Source organism: Manis javanica, chromosome 12 (assembly GCF_040802235.1).
Source record: "Manis javanica isolate MJ-LG chromosome 12, MJ_LKY, whole genome shotgun sequence".
Lineage (NCBI taxonomy): Eukaryota > Metazoa > Chordata > Mammalia > Pholidota > Manidae > Manis > Manis javanica.
In genome coordinates, this window is record NC_133167.1 from 53,155,152 (window position 1) to 53,175,583 (window position 20,432).

Genomic DNA, 20,432 nt, shown 5'->3' on the forward strand with positions numbered 1-20,432 from the left:
ACCTCAACAATTATTCCAGTGCTGGAAAAAAAATAGCACATTTATACTGTGTTTACCAAACCTGAATACTGCAAAGAAATTCTGTACGAAATCTAATATTTAATAATTACAGCTAGAAGAAGAAACTTATATAACCTATAAAAACCTTAAAATTTGGTATTTTTTCAATTGAGAAATATTGCCACATTGGCACATTAACTAGAATTCTATTCTACCTTCAGGGAAGACAAGGGTTTCAGTGTTCAACTCTACCTCTGGCTCTATACGCTGACCAAGAGCCACAATTAAGAATAGTAATGTACACCATGCACCACGAAAGTCAAGACCAGGATTAGAAATAAAGTAAAAAATACACCAAGGACATAGAAGAGCTACCAGATTAAAGTTATTTGACAATATTGCCCAATGGTGGACAGAAATCACCAATTTGGAAATAAAATGTTCCACAAGACCATACTAGATTCCCAAGTGAGCCAGCATTTCATGTTATTTTTAGTTCAAATGTCACTTTATGAAAGAACAGATTTGTTTTTGAGACCAATGGTTTAAAATTCAGTGTTACATATTTAAATTTATTATATTCTCGCTAGGACTTAAAGGAAAAAACTCTACACATTTAGTAAGATTTCAAATGTTTCCAATTTAATAATTCATTCATTTGTACTAGTCCTTAGTAGTTGATCCTCATATCTACATTTTTATTTCATCAACAATCATCTCAGACACGCCTTCTAACAAGATTGACTTAAAATATTACGACAGGAAACTATGCCTTCAGGAGCATGTTTATTGTGTTTGAGATGATACATCAGGTGCTCTCTGAGCTACAAAGGGTAAAAGGAAATCCTCTCATTACAAACTGACAAAGGTAAAAGGTAAAACATTTTTCACAACAGCATGAACCACATACTCAGAAATAGATCTGGGTTTAATACAAATGACATAATTCCTAGTTATCTACGGCTACTTTTATAACTTCATACAGATAATGAATTAGGCTAAAATGCACTATAATATTTGGTAGACTTCAGGACCAGTATCCTTAGTACATCACAAAATACATTTTGATATCCCAAAGAAGCAAGACTTGCAAGTAGGCGTTTTAAACATAACTAATCTACAGCTACAAAGTTCTACTCTTGATAACATTTACCTTTTTTGGGAGTCTCCCAGTCTCCAAAGGATAAAAGCAGAGAGTAGAATCAGTATAACATATACACAGAAGTCCGTATCGTAAAGGCTATAAAGATTTGCAGCACAGTGAGAAGATGCCTTCTGCGCCTTCACACTGCATACAAATTATGTGAATTATGTTGCGTATCTCTTGGTCCACTGTCTGGCTATCCTGTCATGTTCTGCTCTGTTGGTCAAATACTGAGTGGCTATGCTTCCAACCAGAGGATCCGCTGCAAAAGTGGAAAGAACATTAGAAGATATTATACGGTGTCTCAAAGGTACAGTTTTAGTATTCTATTAAATTGAAATGCTGGTATTTCAGCAGTATCTTCATGTATAATGGCTAAATTTTCAAAAGAAAAATGTTTGAAGTACATAATAATCTATGTATTTTAAAATTCAAATTAGAAAAGTCTTTAAAGAAAAAATGAATGTTAAGTTAGTAAATTTGATTTATATAAAAGATGTGTAAATTTAATATACAAAAAAACTATTACTCTGGCATTTTATTCAACAAGGAAAGTACACCAGGTGATTATATTTTTGTCTTTTTATGGATATGAAAAAAAGTACTTTTAAATAAAAACTTAGATCTTGTAATGCTATTAAGAATGGAATATTTCATTATGTGTAATAATGACCCAAACCATTATTCCTCATCTCCACTGGAAAACTCGCCGTTTTGTTTTAAATAGAATTATAAACTAAAATACAAATCTGAGATAAAGCTTTTGCTTTGAATTTATGTACAAATTATGTACACATGGTACAGTATCTGAAGTGTACCAAATGGCAGCCACTAAAAAGCTGCCATTCCTGATTCCAACTATTTAGAAGTTTCTCTCCCCAGCAAACAATTATTGTAGAAACAGCATTTCTACAGAGATATAAATATTTACAAGCATTCAGAATATTGTTACACACATTAATTTTTCTTCAGGGCCTCACTTTTACTTACTGTTACCTTAGAGAACGTTTCCAATCAGTACCTAGAGAGCTGCCTCATTATTTTTAATAGCATATCATCTATTAATAGACATTGTTTCTAATCTTTTGCTTTAATAAATGATGCCACTAAGAATATCCTTCTTTCTATCTGTCTGTTTGTCTATCCATACAGTCATCTATTTATCTACCCACCCACCCAACCATCCATTTTTCATTTATCAATCTTTGGCATACATATAACTACTGGGCCTAAAATAATAGTAATATAACAGTCTTCGGTGAGTAATCAAAGATTTAGAAAAAGTCAGTCAACCTCTAAAAAAATGGCCACATGGTAAGACGAGGCATGTAAAGGTCCCAGGCCTACACAACCCTTTCTCAAGTCAGCTAGCCATGTTAAAAATCATGTGTGCTAGTTATGCATTTCTTTACAAATAGTGAATTATGTACTAACGACTTTATCTCTGAGTTGACAGAATCATAATCTAGTCCAACTTGCTCATCAACTATAATTATAATATCCACTATTACTACATCTAATACAACTAACATAAGCCCTTCATTACTAAGTGGTTGCTTTAAAGCAGATGGCAGCATGGAAGGAACAAGAAAAGAAGGCACTGGTGTCAGAAACACTGCTTTACTCCTGTTAAAAGTGGTCTGTACAGCTCAAACTTTAGAAAACAGAGTCTATCAATGACAGGGAGGACATAATTACAAGGTAGCATGCTATGAACAAACTGAAGAAAGTTACTGTGAAGTTTTGGGTCTATTCTGACTGAAATGGCAATGATCATTTCCTTGAAGAATGTTTTAGGCTGATCTAACAATACTATTTACATCTCAAATACACATTTAAGGTAACCTAGAAATGCACACTGGTTTTGTAGCCTCATTGTATATGCTACTGAGGATCTGCTTACCAGGGTTGCAGTCTGTCAAAAGAGAACAAATTGACAGCAAAACCTTTGAAATAGTCAAAGCAGGACTCCAGTTGTCTTTAAGGATATCCAGACAGATGACTCCCTGACTGTTGATGTTGCAGTGATAGATTCTGGTGCGGAAAGTAACCTAAGGGGAATGACATTAAAAACAGAAAGAAAACGAATGCTTTATTACCAACTAAAATTCTCACCAACAAAAAATGAAGGGTACTACATCAGAGATGATACTAAATAACAAATAATTTAACTAAAGAACTAATCAAATACTAGGATTTTAGTAGTAACAAAATTAAATGATTTTATTTAATTCAAAGAAATTTTTCATTTTTACCCAGTAGAGCTGGAACCACTTTGATTTTAAACTAAAGTGAATAGTTGATTTCAACAGTTTATTCTAAATGAATGATACAGTCATTCTATGGTACGTATGTATGTGTGTGTGTGTTTATGTACATGCACACACCCCTGTTTAAATACAGAAAAAAACAGAAATGTGGTACCAAAGGTAAGAAAGACTAATGAGGAATTTTGTAATATACAATGAAAGTTATATTCATTTCTTAGTAAAAAAGATCAGTGTATCAACTTAGCTAATTTCTTGCCATATGTCAGAAAATACTCGAGAAGGATTTAGAAGAAGGCTGGTGAAATCAAGGGCCTTACTATTTCTCAGCTTTTCATTTCCATGGCCATCTTACTGTCATGCTAGACTAAGACAGTAAAACAAGATCTTATATAGGTAATAAAGGAAACTAATATATCCCTGAGATGTGTGCAAAAAAGAAGATAAATCATAGGAACAAATACTGCCAAGTTTCAAAAAAATCTCAAACATTAATTGGGTAGTTAACTCTTAAGAGTTGCAGAGAAAAAAGTTCCTGTTCTGTTGGAACTAGCAGTATACTCTTGATTTCCCAAGTGGAGTCTAGGGAGAAAATATTAAAACCCTCAAAAGTGTATTTCTGATAAGGAAGTATGATTGAAGAACAAGAAAGAAACTACTGGTCTAGCAGGGGAGGAGGAGGAAGAGACCATGCACCTCTAGAAACTTCCTTAATACAGTATACACCAGTTATACAGAGCTCTTAAAATGTGGCTAGCTGAAATGAAATGGGCTAAGAAGTATAAAATACATACTAGATTCCAAAGACTCAGTACCAAAAAGAGAACGTAAAATATCACGTGAATAATTCTTTTATATTGAGTACATGTTGAAATGACAGATATACTAGATATACTGGGTTAAATAAAATGTTATTAAGATTAACTTCACTCTTTCTACACTTTTTAATGTAGCTACTAGAAAATTTAGAATTATACATGTAGCTTGCATTTATATTTCTATCAGACATTCTGCTCTAGAATATGGGAATACTGTATGTTCAGCTCATTGACAGCTGACTACTTGATGTACATGGTTTAAAAATACAATTAATATTTTGAATCTTTTCAGCTATTAACAATCAGTAAACAGAAGACAATTAAATTTATTCCTCAATACCTTATCTGAGCTTCAAAAACAGGCAGTAAAGAAATAATTATACCTAAAACCAACATAATAGCAGAAGTCTTATTTCTTCTTCATGACTTGTCCAACAACAGATCTGAATAATGCTTAATGATACTGTATAAGGTATCTTAGGCAAGAGGAATGAATCAACATGAATGGATCAGAAAATCAAAATATTGAGACATAAGCAAAAAAATTAACAGGCTAAATAAATACCTATTATATTAACCAAAATAATTGATAAATCACATACAGAACTACAGTTTGAAACTCTCATGTAAGTCAATTTCTATTTTCCATTAAAAGGTGCTAAGAAAAATGTAGGAGTCCTTTTCTTTAACAAGCTTTAGTACATACAGAGATAATTTTGTAAAAATAAATCTCACATTTTTCTGCTAATTTTTCTACAATGTTAAAATAATGTCCAGTATAAAAAAATGAAGCATGTAGCAATAACTATCACTATTTATAAATACTGTGGTGAGCTACTTGGCTATCAGTTTGTTATCTGTAATACAGAAAACTTAACCACTGAATGCAAACTGGGTAGTTAGTGATATGGTAGCATTTAAAATGTGCCATTTTAAATGTGAAAACAATTTATGGTATCACTAACACAAGTCTTTTGTCCCTTTATTTTACCGATAGAGCAAGACACAAGTCTATGTACCTGGGAGCATTAAATAAGACAATCATTTAAACATCTTAAATTCTGATGGGACCACATATTAAGCACTTAAAGAATGGATAGCTGTAGGTGAAGATCAAATACCTCTAGGTGATTGGGGACTTTGGCACTTGCAATTTGAGGTAGCTATCACTAGGTGAAACTGTTACCTTCTTACATAATGCAGAAACAATCCTTTTTTTTTTTAATACAATTAACTTCATTTTTATACACACACACGTATGTGAGTACAGGCATGAAATCACTAGATATATTTTAAATAGTTTGGGAACATAAGGAACTATGTTGAAAAGAAAATCATTTCATCATAGTTAAGGGTTTGGAAAAACAGTTTTCCCTGACAGGTCAAGTCTCTAGAGCATAATCACCCTCTGCTTAATACTGGTGGTTTCTACTTGCTGGCCTGAACAGTTTGTAATGAGACGTCAGAGTAGGAAACCAGTCAGTAAATGTTATGTTTAAGACCTGCAAAATAATCACCAGTCATTTACATGGCACAACTCAACCCTTCTCTGTTACCCATCCAATTCATACTCAAGAGACAATAGGTGGTGTAAGTCACTCAGCCACAATCATTCCCATTACATTATGTCTACTGACAGTACAAAGTTTCCTAAATAGTATTAGTTTCTCTCTTCTTTTCTATGGTTTTCTAGTTTTTGCTCATCTATAAAGTTAAGTTATTTAGCACAAATTCAAGTTATTAAAGCCTTATTTCTAGAAGTTGTCAAACAAGTTTACTATTTATCATAATATGTTTCTTAAGGAAGGAAGGGTTATAGGATATTTTCCCCTCATATCATAAAACTAAAATTAACCTATTTTATTGATGTGCACAGTGATGTACTTTTATTAGCAATTAACAAATCTCTTTCTACTGATTACAAAATTACCTGAAAGGCATCAATTACTTTTAGTTTTAAAGAGAGTTTCCATATCAATTCATGAAAAATAATGAAATAATAATGATTATATCAATACCTATTTAACCTCTAGAATACACTGATTTTGGAGAAGGTTAAATATTAAAGAATGTACTTCTAGATTCTTACCTTTGGTGGTTTAAATGGATAATCGGATGAAAATGTGATATCCAGAAAAAATACACCACCTTCATATACAGAACCAGGTGGACCAAGTATAGTTGATCTCCACTCATAAATGTTATCTCCTTTAGGCCCAGCACTATTTAAAAGAAATTAAAAATCAATGTGTACACCTGTAAGCAATGAATGTTAACATCTTAAACCAATTAAGTAATTGTTAAAGGTAAATTAAATTAGCAACATAGAACAGTAAGATACGGGTATAAAGACCAAATAAGCCCCAATGAGTGCATGCATGTGTGCATAAACTTACTCGGAAATATTTCAAACTCACAGAAAAACTGCTAGAACAAACACGTGTGTAACTTAACCTAGAGTCTCCTTTTGTTAGTATTTTGCCCCATTTATTTATCACCCTCCCAAATATATGTATATATACACACCCAAACACAAAAGTATTTTTCTTAGCTGTCTGGAAGTAAGCTAAATATAATGTGGCCCTTTCTACACAAATATTTCACTGTGTATTTGCTAAAATATCCTCCAATACAATCACAATACAGCTAAAATTTCAGTAAATATAATTAACAGAATAACCTATAATTTTCAAAATAATGCTGTCACCTGACCCAATAATGCCTTAAAAGAAATTTAAATTTCCTCCAGATACAGAATCCAGTCTTGGGATCATCTATGTACTGTGTCTTTAGTCTCCTTTAATATGGAACCTTGTTTCCTCATGATTAGATGCAGGTAGTGCATTCCTGGCCAGAACAGCACATAAGTGATGTAGTTAGCATTCTTAGGGTATCATATCTGGAGGTACATGGTATTCACCTGTCCCAAACTGGTGATATTAATTTTCATAATCCAGATCAAGTGCTGTCCATTATTTCTACCACTTAGTATCTTTTTCCCAACCAATAAGCAACCTTTGGACAGACACTTTAAGACCATGCAAATATCCTACTATTCATAAAAATTTCTCCCCTAGATTTAACATCCATTTGTGATTCTTGGCTGAACTAAACAAATTTTACTGTGATGATGATAAAAATCACACTTTTCTGAATCTAGCACATCTCCTACATTTACCAGTTGGCCCTTGAACCTGCTTTTCTACAATTTGTATGAATGTGTGTGCTTTTGGTGAGGTATCATGAATTCCTATTTTCTCCCTAGAGATTATAATCAGCGAACAGGTACAGTGCACTGAGCTCATCACCATCCTTTCATTTTAAAATACAAACAAGAGAGGTAATACAAATACAACCTAAACTCACAATTATTATTTGTGGTAATGCACATCCAATACTCGTTAAACTCTTCAAATTCACCTTACAGGTCTATTTTTCTCTAACATTTCCACTGTAAGTAATCTTAATTTTCTGAACTAATGTATATATAAAGTTTTTTTCTTCTAAAGTAACCATCAGTTTAGAAATGCTCTACATATTTGTTTTAAAATTATTGCAACAAGTACTGATAGAATCAACCATATTAATTACAATAGGGCATTCAGAAATAGTTAAAATGACCTAACTATATCTCATTACTTCTATTAAAATATAAATAATGAACTATAAATATCAGTTAAACAATGTTATCGATAATTAAATGTGTTCTCTGTAAAATATTCATTCAGAAAAGGTATACAAAACTTGAGAAAACCAAAATGTTTACAAGATGCTTCAAAAATTCATCTTTAAGTCAGATATATATATATATATATATATGAACAATAAAATCTTACTATCTTGACCTATTTAGGGAAAACATATCTTTGAAAATAAATACTATTTTATTAGGTTTAAGTGTACACAGCAACTGAACCTGCAGTAATGGCTCATAGTTTTGTCATCATCTGAGAATCAGGTATATTCCCTATTGAGTTTTCACTGTAACTAAAAATAAACAAAATTAAGTATCAATTTTGTAAAACAAAACAGAAAAACCAACCAAACAAAAAAGTGTTTAACCTGATTCAATGGCATTCCTTTGCTAATTATTCCCTTGGTGACTCAAGCTAATCATTAAACTATAGTGTCAGACATGTTTATAATAAAGCTGTTCTACCAAACTATTTCTAAACTATGCATGTCACACACCAGTACCTGTAGTAGTAACGATGATGGTGATAACAGCCATGGTTGACTCCATCCTTATGAGCCAGGTGTTGTTCAAGGCATCACAGTGCATAACTTACTTAATTCTTACAAATTTATGAGGTACTATTATTATATTCCTATTTTTAGTTCAGATGTTAAAAAACTTTCAGTTATGTCCCAAAGCCACAAAAAGATACTATACAAACAAAATTTGGACAAAGTCTGTGAACTAGTCTGCATTGTCCTCAATACTTTTGATATATTTCCTCTTATAATTTCAGTGCTGCTACACCTAATCTCCAGTCAAATTCTACAAATATGTTTTTGTGTATAAGGACCTAGGGGAGTTGTTCTACAAAGAAGCTAAATTTCCTCAGTGATTTTTCTGGTCCTTAGCAGAACTAGGCCATGCTACAGATGGCTGGATAGAATACTCAATTTTAATAAGTAACAGGCTTTCAGACTGGAAAGCATCTGGTTGAAACCAAACCACTCCCTGTATACTTGAAACCAGGGCACAGAAAGTGAATGATTAATCTTAAATTCCCTCTGGGGTAGAAGAGCTCCGATTCCCATACCATATACATGTTGGCTCTTAACATTTGCTTCTTCTCACTTACCATGCCATTTTGCCACAGGAAAAAGGATGTTTATTCCAGTAGGATATTAAATATGACTTTCCCTGTTGTCCTGTGTAGACTCAGTAGGGCAGCCGGTTACAGTAGTGTGTTTGTAGTGTGATTCCTTTACTGTCCAAGGATACTAGCCTAAGGTGAGTGAAGGCTAAAATACACCCCTTGTGTTGGTTGCCTTGTCTAGAATAAAGGGCTCCTATTCCTTCTCACAAAGGTGCTGTAGCCAAGACAGGGGGTGGGGACAGGAAGGAGGGGGACCTCTTCTCTTTTCTACCTACATCCAATCTTGGTGATTCATGTACTTTTATAGCTTCTGAAAGTGCCAGTAAGCTCTTAACTCCCAAATCTGTACCTCCACCATAGAAATCCATCCTGAATTCTGGAACTGTACATCTAAATGCTTGCCAAACAGTCCTTATTTTGAAAGCTAGTATTTTTAATTTGGTAATTTTCAAAAATACCTCTATAATGACAACTCCATTCTTCTAGTGCTTCAGGGCAGAAGTATAGACCTATCCCTGAAAATACTCTTTCTACCCCATATCCAGTATGTACCCAACAAATTCCGTTGGTTTTATCCTCAGAACATAGCCAAATTCTAATATATCTCCCTACTCCTTACCATCTCAGCCTTGATTTAAAACACCAGCATGCTTCTGCCTGGCTAATTACAATCTGCTCCCACCTCTGACGCTGTCCCCACCACAGGTAGTCTATTCTCAGTGTGACCAGGAAGTGCCATAGTTAAGAAGTCAGTCAGATAGTATGTCTTGTGAAATCCTCCAAAGGCTTACCTCGTGTGTTAAAGTCAGTCTTACGATCCACAAGGTACTGTATAACTTGCTGCTACCATCACCACCGCCATCCTTCTTACTTGCCCCTCTTCCTTACTCAACCGGCTGTAGTCATCTATTTCTCCAACACAGAACGTACCACACTTCCACTTGCGGGCCTCTGTACCAGCTCTACCTCTACCTGGAATGTCCTTCCTATACAGTTTGTTCCATCATTGTTTCTACAGGTCTTGAACTCAACAGCCACCTTCTCAGTGAGGCCTTTCTTGGGCACTCTATCTAAAGTGTCATACATAGTCTCCAAACACTGCATATCCTGTTTTTTTCTCCACAGCATTTGTCACTCTCTAACCTATTACATATTTTATCTTATCTATTTTATTTTATTTTATTTATCTATTTATCTTATTGTCTGTCTTCCACTAGAATGTAAGCTCTATGAGGTTACAAGATGAGGACTGGGCTTTGTATGCCCTGAAAGTGGGATGTATTTAATGACCTGAAGTGACTGAAGAGTTGTGGGATCTGCCCAAGGAGAAAAGGAGAGCTTATGAAGCAAGTTTTATAGCAAAGGAGGGAAAAGGGGAGTAAACGAGAAAGAGGGAAGGTGAAAGGAACTTTTCTTATATTACGTTCATAAGGAAGGGCTCATTTACTCAATAATTTACTTCATTGAAACAGCAAAAGTAAAATTCATTCCATTTCTGAGTCCAATTATGAAAGAACAGACAAAATTAACAAGTGCTTGCTTACTGAAACCTCAATATGCCCAAACGCCAAAATATCAATTGTTAAATTCCGTAACTGAAGGTTCAACTTTTTGTTTGAATTCTATTAAGAAAATGAGAAGTAACTTTATTCTATTATTTTCTACCCTGCAAATATTCATTTCCTCCTCTTAAATACTATGTTGCCCATAAGCTATTATATCTTCTACATAAAAAAACAAGAGTAAAAACCAGATAGAAAGGTTAGACAGAGTGACAAGTGTGTACCTAGGAGTTTTGTCATTTGCCATGCTTAGTGTTGACAGGTGATGTTAAACATCAGCAGCATGAGGACTGCATGAAGGTCTTAGCAAAATCCACTCTCTCATTGCTTGAATATTAATTCAGCACTTACTGTTACAACAAGGGTCATAAACACTCACTTTTCAGTACTGGAGTGATTCCCTATAAGAATTTCCAAATGCTTAACTTAATAATGGATTCATTTTATAAATATGCTTTTTAAAAATGCTTTCACACACACAACTTTTTAATCCCACACTAAGCCAAATGCAAAGATTTATACTAAGATAGACAGATGGTAAATAAACATGAAAAGATGTTAAACATCATTTGTTGTTATGGACTATTTGTGACCACCACCCCGCCATATGTATATTGAAACCCTAGCTCCCAAATATAATGGTCTTAGGAGGGGTCTTCAATTTATTTTAAAATAAGTTGAACTCATTTTAGTAAATTCAAGGAGAAAAGAATATGACTTAAGAACTAACATAACTATGAAAACTGAGGTGTAATGGTGAGTATTCTATTTTAAATAGTTAAAACTGTTAAAATAAATATTTCTGTATGCAGTATGTATTTGAAATGGAAAAAAAAAGTCTTACTGAAATAAAGTTCTTATTGAAGCATGATTTAATTTTCTGGGCACAAATGTGAAAGATCTTGAACTAAGATGCCATACTGGTGCAACTTCAATAGGCCTTATCCATCTTGACTAAATTTTAAAGCACTATATTGTTACAAAATCTATCTAAAATACATATATAGTTATGACATCTATTAAAATACAAATAAAATTAAAAAAGAACTGTATGGAATGATATACTATATTCATGGGTAAGAAGACTCAATATTGTCAAGATGTCAGTTCTTCCCAACTTGATCCACAGATTCAGTGCAAACCCAATAAAAAATCCCAGCAAGTTATTTGTGGCTGTCAAAACAAACTGATTATAAACATCTTAGGGAGAAGCAAAAGACCCAGAATAGCCAACACAATTTTGGAAGAGAAAAAAGTCGAGGACTGACATTGCCAGACTTCACACTTAACTATATCACAGTAGTAATCAAGTTGGTGCGGTTTAATGGAAGAATATAGACAACTAAATCAACAGAACAGAAGATAGAACCCAGAAACAGACACACACAAACTCAAGTGACTTTTGACAAGAGGAGCAAAGGCAATATAATGGCACAGAGACAGTATTTTCAAAGAATGGTGCTGGAACAACTGGACATCCAACATGGAAAAATTAAACTTATATATAGATGCAATCACTTGCAATGACTGAGCACTCTTCACAAACTAACTCAAAATGGATCCTCGACCCAATATAAAACATAAAACTTAGAAAACTACTATAAGATAACACAGGAGAAAGCCTAGATGACTTTGAGTAAGGCAATGACTTTTTAGATACAACACCAAAGGCATGATATATGGAAGAAATCCCTGCTAAGTTAAACTTCACTAAAATTAAACTCTTCTCCCTCTGCAAAAGACAAGGCCAAGAGAATGAGAAAACAAGTCAAATAATGGGAGGAAATATTTGTAAAAGACACATCTGATAAAGGACTGCTATCCAAGATACACAAAAGAACTCTTAAAATTCAAAATAAAACGAACAGCCCAATAAAAAGTGGGAGACAGACCTGACCAGACATCTCATCAAATAAGATAGACAGATGGCAAATAAACATGAAAAAATGTTAAACATCATTTGTTGTTATGGACTATTTGTGACCACCACCCCGCCATATGCATATTGAAACCCTAGCTCCCAAATGTAATGGTCTTAGGAGGGGGACCACTGGGAGGTGATTAAGTCATGAGGATATAACCCTCTTGAATGGAATTAATATAATACCCTTATAAAAAGAGAACCTCAGAGTTACTTGTCCCCTTTTTGGAAAGATAAAGAAGCAGTCTATGAACTAGGAAGTAAGTCCTCACCAGACACCAAATCTTAGAATTCTCAGCCTCCAGACTGTGAAAAATAAACTTCTGTTGTTTGTGAGCCACCCAGTCGATGGTATTCTGTTACAGTAGTTCAAGCAGACTAAGACATGTCATTAGAGAACTGCAAATTAAAACAGCAAAATACTACTACATATCTATCACAAAAAACAAAATCTAAAACACTGACAACAAATGCTGATGAGGATGTGAATCAACAGAAACTTTCATTTATTCCTGGTGGGAATGCAAAATGGTACAACCACTTTGGAAGAGTTTAATAGTTTCTTAAGAAACTAAACATACTCTTATCATATGATCCAGCAACTATGCTCTTTAGTACTTAATGAAAACTTTTGACTACATGAAAACGCCCACACGGATACTTATAGCAGCTTTATTAATAATGGCTAAAACTTGTAAGTAACCAAGATATCCTTCAGGAGATGAGTGGATAAACTGTATATTCAGTTGATGGAAAATTACTCAGCGCTCAAACCAAATGAGCTGTCAAGCCATGACAAGACACGAGGAAATTTAAATGCACATTACCAAGTGGAACAGCCAATCTGAAAAGGTTCTTTGATTCCAATTAGTAACATTCTGGAAAAGGCAAAACTATGGATACAGTAAAGAGCTCAGTAGTTTCTAGGGTTTAGTGTGGAAGGAGGAATAAAGAGGCAAAGCACAGGGGATCTTTAAGATAGTGCACTACTTTGTATGATACTACAATGGTGGAACTATGTCATTGTACATGTGTCAAAACCCATAGAACGAGTAACACCAAGAGCAAACCCTAATGTAAACCATGGACTTTATGAGTGACAATGATTTATCAAATGTAGGTTCACCAACTGTAACAAATGTACCACTGTGGTGTGCGATGCTGGCAGGAAGGAGTTTGTGCATGTGGGGACATAAGGTATATGGGAACTCTCCATATTTTCCCTTTAATTTTGCCAAGAAACTAAAACTGCTCTAAAAAACTAAGTTTACTAATTTAAAAAAACACAGTTTAAAACAAGGAAATGTTTCTGTATCAAAGCAAGAAGTAATAAATATTTAAGTGTTGGTTTATAATAAGAGTTTCCAACTAACAAAGGAATGTGTTCCAAATACTTGTTTTAAAATCAGGTACTTTAGAACCTGGAACACATTTTAACCGCAGTAATATATAAATGGTGGTCTCAATGCTGGCGCACAAAAGTCAATTTAAACCACTTCCCCTAAAACTTTACAATGAAATACTACGTATTTACAGATCCCTGTTTTTCTCTTACTAACGGAGACATCAAGAATATCTATAGTCCAGTCCAAAGAGCTAATTTAAATACCCTTCACCCTTTCTCCTCTTAGTTGCCTCTACTCTCTTTCAGCTGAAGCCTTTCGAGTTCTAGCTTCTTTCCTGGAATACAAGATGGGGGAAAAGGTAATCTTAGTCATCAATGAATTGTTCACTTTAACAAGACTACCAATGGTGTTCAGGGCTTTGAACATCCCAGGCATGAAGAACAAATTAAATTACATTCAATACATCAAATGCTAAATGGACATGTGGGGCCTAGACTAGAAACCTAAGAAAGCCCTTACACTGGGAAAATGCGTCCCAATGAGAAGAGGAGCTGTGATGACAATAGCAATCATTTGCAATGACTGAGCACTGGTATGATGGCAGAAGCCACTATGTTAAATGCTGCATATCTATTTAATCCTCACAGTAATACTACGAAATAGATACTATAACTAACCCAGCTTCACAAATAAGAAAACCAAGGCTCACAGAAGTTACGTAGCTTCCCTTAAAGTCTCCATGGCTAATAGGCAGGAAGACACAGTGAGTCTATCTAGAAAGAAAACAATTTCAACATTTCAACCATATCTCTGTATTTCTTTTCAAAATTCAAACAATTTGTTTTATAAGTGACCAGGTGCTATTCCTGAGTATTCTGGAAAAATGAAAAGTCATTAGGAGTTTATGATTTATTACGGAGAGATACAAGACAAAGGGAGAGGAGAGATGGCTTAGGAAACAATACAGGGCAATAACCGTGCTAAATCAAAAGATAAGCTGAGCTATCAGCTAACAGTTCAAAATTATTTTATCTTCCTATTCCCTCCTCCCAGAATGACCTCTTTCTGGTTAAGACTTTGTGAAGCCTGGTGAAGAATAGTATTGCTTATTAAGCCAAACTGTGCCTTTCTCAGCGAATGAACTATGAATCTGAGAAATGTATTTGAGCTTTTACAATAGGCAAAGTATAGTACTTTGTGCACTTTCCACTGTAGATTCAGTGGAGCAAATAGAAATAAATCCATCCATCCATTTACTCATTAAAGACATGAATGTCTACTATTTTGGGCTGGGTACAAGTGCTGGAAACTAACGATATTATAATGGTCACTGCCTACAGGAAGATTACCACTTAGTTGGGGATATATATATATATATATATATATTGATAGATTTAATCAAATAAATGCACACACAAAAAATGTGCTAAAAAGTTGAGATATATACCTTGCTTTGTGCCAGGGGAATGTGAGCTAGTTAGAAAGATGAGGGTAGATTCATGGAGAAAGCAATGTATGAAATAGTATTTGGAACACCCAATGGGATTAACTAGAAGGAAATGAAAGGAAAGAGCTGGGGAACACAAGAGCGTATGCAAATGCCCTGAGGCAGCCATAAGGAGCTAGGTGAGTGGCAGGGAGTGAGAACTTGGCCGATGTGGAAGAAGCAAAGACAACAGGAGTACAGAACTGCAAAAAGCTGAACTGAGAAGAGAAGTAGTGACAAATATACACGCAGGAACTAGTCAGGCTACATTAAAGATACTTTGTCTTTATCCTAAAAGCAATAGGAAACCATCAAAAGATTTTAACAGGGAAGGAGTCATACTAATAGTTATATTTTGAGAAGTTTCCTCAGATTGCTGTGTGGAGAATGGTTTGGAAGACGACCTGAGGGGGATGTGTGTGGACTATTGCGGTAATCTGGGTGAAGATGATGGTAGACTGGACCGAGGTGGTACTGGATACAAAGAGAAGAGGGTGAATTTGGACAATAGAGAGGAGGTAAAAAATCAGCCACATGTATTTTTGGAATATGAGAGAATATCAAGAATAACCTATGCTTTCTGGACTGTACAACTGAGAGGGATGTAGATACCATTTACTAAGACAGGGACACTGAAAAAGGAGCAGTTTTGGGACTTACTGGGATTACTATAACTTTAAGAAATATAAGAAACAGACACTCAAAGATATACATATGTAATATATATTTATATATATATTATGTATATATATGTATGTATTCATAACTTAGAGTTGGGCCTGTGCTGTAGATACAAATTTGGGAGACTTTGGTACACAGGTGGTAATTAAAGTCCTGCAGGAGGGATGGGACAGATTATCAAAGGAGTACAGAGACAAGGAAATGACATCTGCGATGAGAGAACCACATATAAGTCATGATAATATATGGCAGACCTGTGACAGGTGTACTAACAGAAGGACAAAAAAGTAAATGGGAGCAAAGTAGAAAAGAGATTATTTACATGAAGAAACACAGGAAAAGCTGGTTTTGAAAGGATGTTAGACACTTAGGAAGACTTCATCTCGTAAGGATATGGAACATACCAGCTCACAGTAAGGAAAATAATCTATAGAGATCTGCAAGACATGCTAAGTGGAAAAAAAAACAAAAAGAAAAGGAAGGTACAGAGCAATAGATATGAGTGCTTCTAGTATAATATAGTAAAAACTACAAAAACTACATGTATGTGTATACTGCCATTATGAACTGACTTCTTCTAGAAAGACACACAAGACAATGCTAATGGTGGTCTCTAAGAAAATCTTGTGACCTAGAGTAGAAAGGAAACCTATTTTTCACTGTATACTCTTTTCACTGTATACTCTTTTCTATTCTAAATTTACTATGTATAAAAAAGTTTTTTTATTTTAGCATACTTTTTAATTTAAAAAAATAAGGGACTGACCCCCCTGCTACCAAGTGAGTTTTGTATGGTTGATGTACTAAGACTACAGGAGAAAATCTAAACCATAAAGGATTTAATATATGTGGAGCCAATTTCCATGATATGCCTTGCTATCCTCAATTCTGAAACCTATGAACTCTGGCAACAGAGATTCCCTAATTCTGAAATAACAGATTTATTAAGAGCTTTCAGATTTCCTAGCTAGAACTACTTAGGTTTTTTAGATAACCTCCTTCTCCGCACTCATTGTACAATGTGAAGTTAAGGGCTCATCGAAAACTTAAGCTATTTTGCCAGTATATTATAAATTGGTATCAAAAGTCAACCATATTTGACAGAACCATCCCATTTTTATTTTCCATCTTCTATTTTAAGAGAGACTATGATTGGGTAAAATACAACTAACAAGCTGATAAATGTGGATGCTCTAGTCTAGTTTATCATGAAGCTTAAAAACTAAGCTCAGACTCTAAAAGTACCTGGCTGTCCATTCATTTTTCTATATTTAGTTTTATTTTGAAGTTTGCTATGAGGACCAAGTATGGAAAAGTAGCTACTACCAGGAATTGTTAGTATTTTTTGTGCTGCATCTTTGTCCAAAACTTAATACTGTCCACACAGAATCCCTAACCTGCAAAAGTTTCAACTTCAATCATCTATTTCTTTCTTACATTCTGTTTTATGGTAGATCTTTCTCCTCAGTGGATAATGTAATTTATAAAGCTCCATAATACAAGTAGCACATAGAGGTATAAAACAGTGAAGTACTCCCAGAACTCAGTCAGTGTTAATGATGCATTTTTATAACATTTACTGAGTACCTACTATAAGCTGGGCACTGTTGGGTACTGAAAATATAGTGAACAGAATAGACACAACTTCTGCCCCCAGGGAGATTATGCAAATACTGAACAGCACAAACTTATTAAGATGAAATACTACTGGATAAATGCAAAATTACTTACATAAGTGGCATATGTCTCAAAAATAGTACAAGAAAAATAGTATTTAACAAACTGACCCTTTGGTTTTTTTGTCCAAATGCACCTAAGGCATGGGCTATAACCCACTATAGTTAATGTTGACTCACTAAAGTAATAAGGGAAGAGGGAGGAAAGGAACAATGTGGAGAAAATCTCCCAGGTGATTTTTAGAAGCTGATGGTATTAGTACATCTGAAACCATGGATTGCACCTTTGGTGGCTGAGTAAAATCACCTGCAGAATTTTTAAAAATTCAGAGTCCTAGTCTCCATCCCTGAGAGAGTCTGATTTAATCAGTGTGGGTGTGGTCTGAGTGTGCAAGGGTTTAAAAACTCATCAAGTGATATAAAGCACTGCGAAGATTCAAAACAACTCGGTAAATAACAGAATGGAAATATAAAAAAATTCCAATCCTCAGATATGACGTAATTACCTGGTCTTTGTAATTTTTACTGCTATTGTGTATACAGATGTAATAGACTGTGACAACTTTTTGCCAAAACTCATTATCACCTTTGGATTATAGTGAATTTAATTACTAAGGTAATGCTACTCTGTTAGGCTCACCCAGGGCCAGGCCAACCTCACTGGACAACTTCCCTATTTACCACCTCAAAAAGCTATAATGTTAGCCAGCAGAATATTAACAACCTTTTCAAAAATTGGTTAAATGAGAAATTGTCTCAAAAATATCCTTACATAATACACAAATAATTTTGCCTATAGATTTTGTCTTAAAAAAAAAATGTTATGGCAGTTCAAGATCCTTGCTCTTCCTGGATTATGTTTCCTTGACATTTCTCTCACTCTGCTTATGAAGCAGAAACAAAAAGCATAAACACAAAGTAGAGCTATTAGAGATAGGTAAAATCTTATTTTAAAATTCTATTTAAACCATTATTAAGTTCTCCCACTACACTCAAACATTTGGAAAATTCTACCTAATGGAAAAATGTAGTACTTAATTAATTATACATAATTATTAATGAGTAAGATATTAAAGTAAGATATTACACTGTAAAATACATTCAAAACAGAACTGAACAGTTTGAGGCCAGTACTACCATTCAGGGCTTTAGTAATATCATCTAAAAGAATATAAAACATCAAAAGGCTCACAAAAAGATCAAGAATAAATTAATCAGTGTGATACAAAACAGTTCTACTGGACGTAATATTGGAATATTGAAACTGGATCAGAAATTTGAAATTATAAAAGGTGTTGCTGCACACTAAGCTAAAACCAAGTATTTTTTAGGACTGGCCTTACAGAAGATATAACCTCCTATTAATGTAAACCCCTATCTCTATCACCTCCATATAATATTCTCTGTCAACTCGAGCATTTTTGTCACCTCTGAAGAATCTTTTTTCTACTTCCATCCCTTGGGTTTACCCTGAAGCTTAGTCTTCAGCCCCCTACTTTTTGCTATAAATAATGCCATAGATATCATTACATATAACATATATATATATATATATATATATTAGAAATATCTTGTTTCATAAAAACTACATATATATATAGATGGTTTCTAAGTCTTTAGCTGTATTAGATATTTTGCATTTATCACTCTGTTTCTAGAAGTACTATTTACTGAACATTAAACTTGTCTGTCCAACTATCACCTCAAACTCAATCAAGTCATCCAAATAAAAGCTGGCTCTTAAGACCAAAAACTGTAGTACTTGATTGCAAAAGTGTGGGAGGGACAGTTATGCTCACACACTACTGGTAAGAAGAGAAGGAATATAACCTTTTAAAGGTTTTTCAGCCACATGTGTCAGGAGACTTTCAATCAAGTAATTCAATTTCAAAGATGCTGTACTAAAGGAATAAATAGAGATTTGGACACAGACCTTTCTTGTACAAGGAGGCTCAAAGCAAAATAACAATGAGACTCAAAATAACTTACATGTCCAACAAAATGGTAACAGTTAAATAACTTATGATTTTCAGTGAACTATAATATAGCCACTAAAAAAAGACTCTCAAGATTATTTAATGCCGTGGAGGATGCTTATGATAGATTAAGGGGAAAAAGACCACAGAACTGTTTAGGGTATCAAAGTGTATAAAAAATATATCTTGTTTTAAGAAAAATGAATGAAAACATTAACAGTGGTCATGTCTACAGTGAAACCATAGTTTACTTTTATTATGTATCTTTTTGCTTTTGTGTCTTACCAAATATTCTACAATAATTATAATCAGAAAATAAATATTATTTTAAACAATGACACTTTCACTTATCGTTCCAGTTGCATAGGCATAAAACTTTGAGTTTTAAGCCTCCTTCCTCACTGGGCGGCTCTATACCCAATCATTCAGCAAGCCCTTCAAACAGTCTTATAACACAAGAACAGTGGTAGCAAACTCACTGTATGGGAAGGCTTGGCAAGTCTTTGAAATCCTTTGTAAGTGTCTTCACGTTTGCTTTTGCCATTCCTCCTACCTGGTAACCCCTGCCCTGCCTCTTTCAATATTCCTTACTGAAGACACGGATAAATAGAAGGCCCTCCCTAATGTTAAAGGCCTCCTTCCCGCTTTTTGAATGTAACTAATACACATTGGTGTTTGGCTTTCTCTTAGGTCAGACTGACGGAGGGCCAACAAGAAGAGCACAGC

At 34.3% G+C, this 20,432-nt stretch overlaps 1 protein-coding gene across 5 annotated transcripts in view; it reads right to left on the minus strand.

The window, feature by feature from the left end:
* Positions 1-771: 771 nt before the first annotated feature.
* UBE2E3 (ubiquitin conjugating enzyme E2 E3) overlaps positions 772-20,432 on the minus strand; it is a 92,459-nt gene continuing 72,798 nt past the window's right edge. For all 5 annotated transcript variants that reach the window (XM_073218596.1, XM_037000302.2, XM_017668146.3 and 2 more), the window contains 3 exons: positions 6,319-6,451; positions 3,048-3,195; positions 772-1,406 (listed from right to left, as the gene is read on the minus strand). In XM_073218596.1, the coding sequence (XP_073074697.1) occupies positions 1,309-1,406; positions 3,048-3,195; positions 6,319-6,451 (379 nt within the window). In that variant the 3' untranslated portion in view covers positions 772-1,308. The remainder of the gene's footprint in view (positions 1,407-3,047; positions 3,196-6,318; positions 6,452-20,432) is intronic.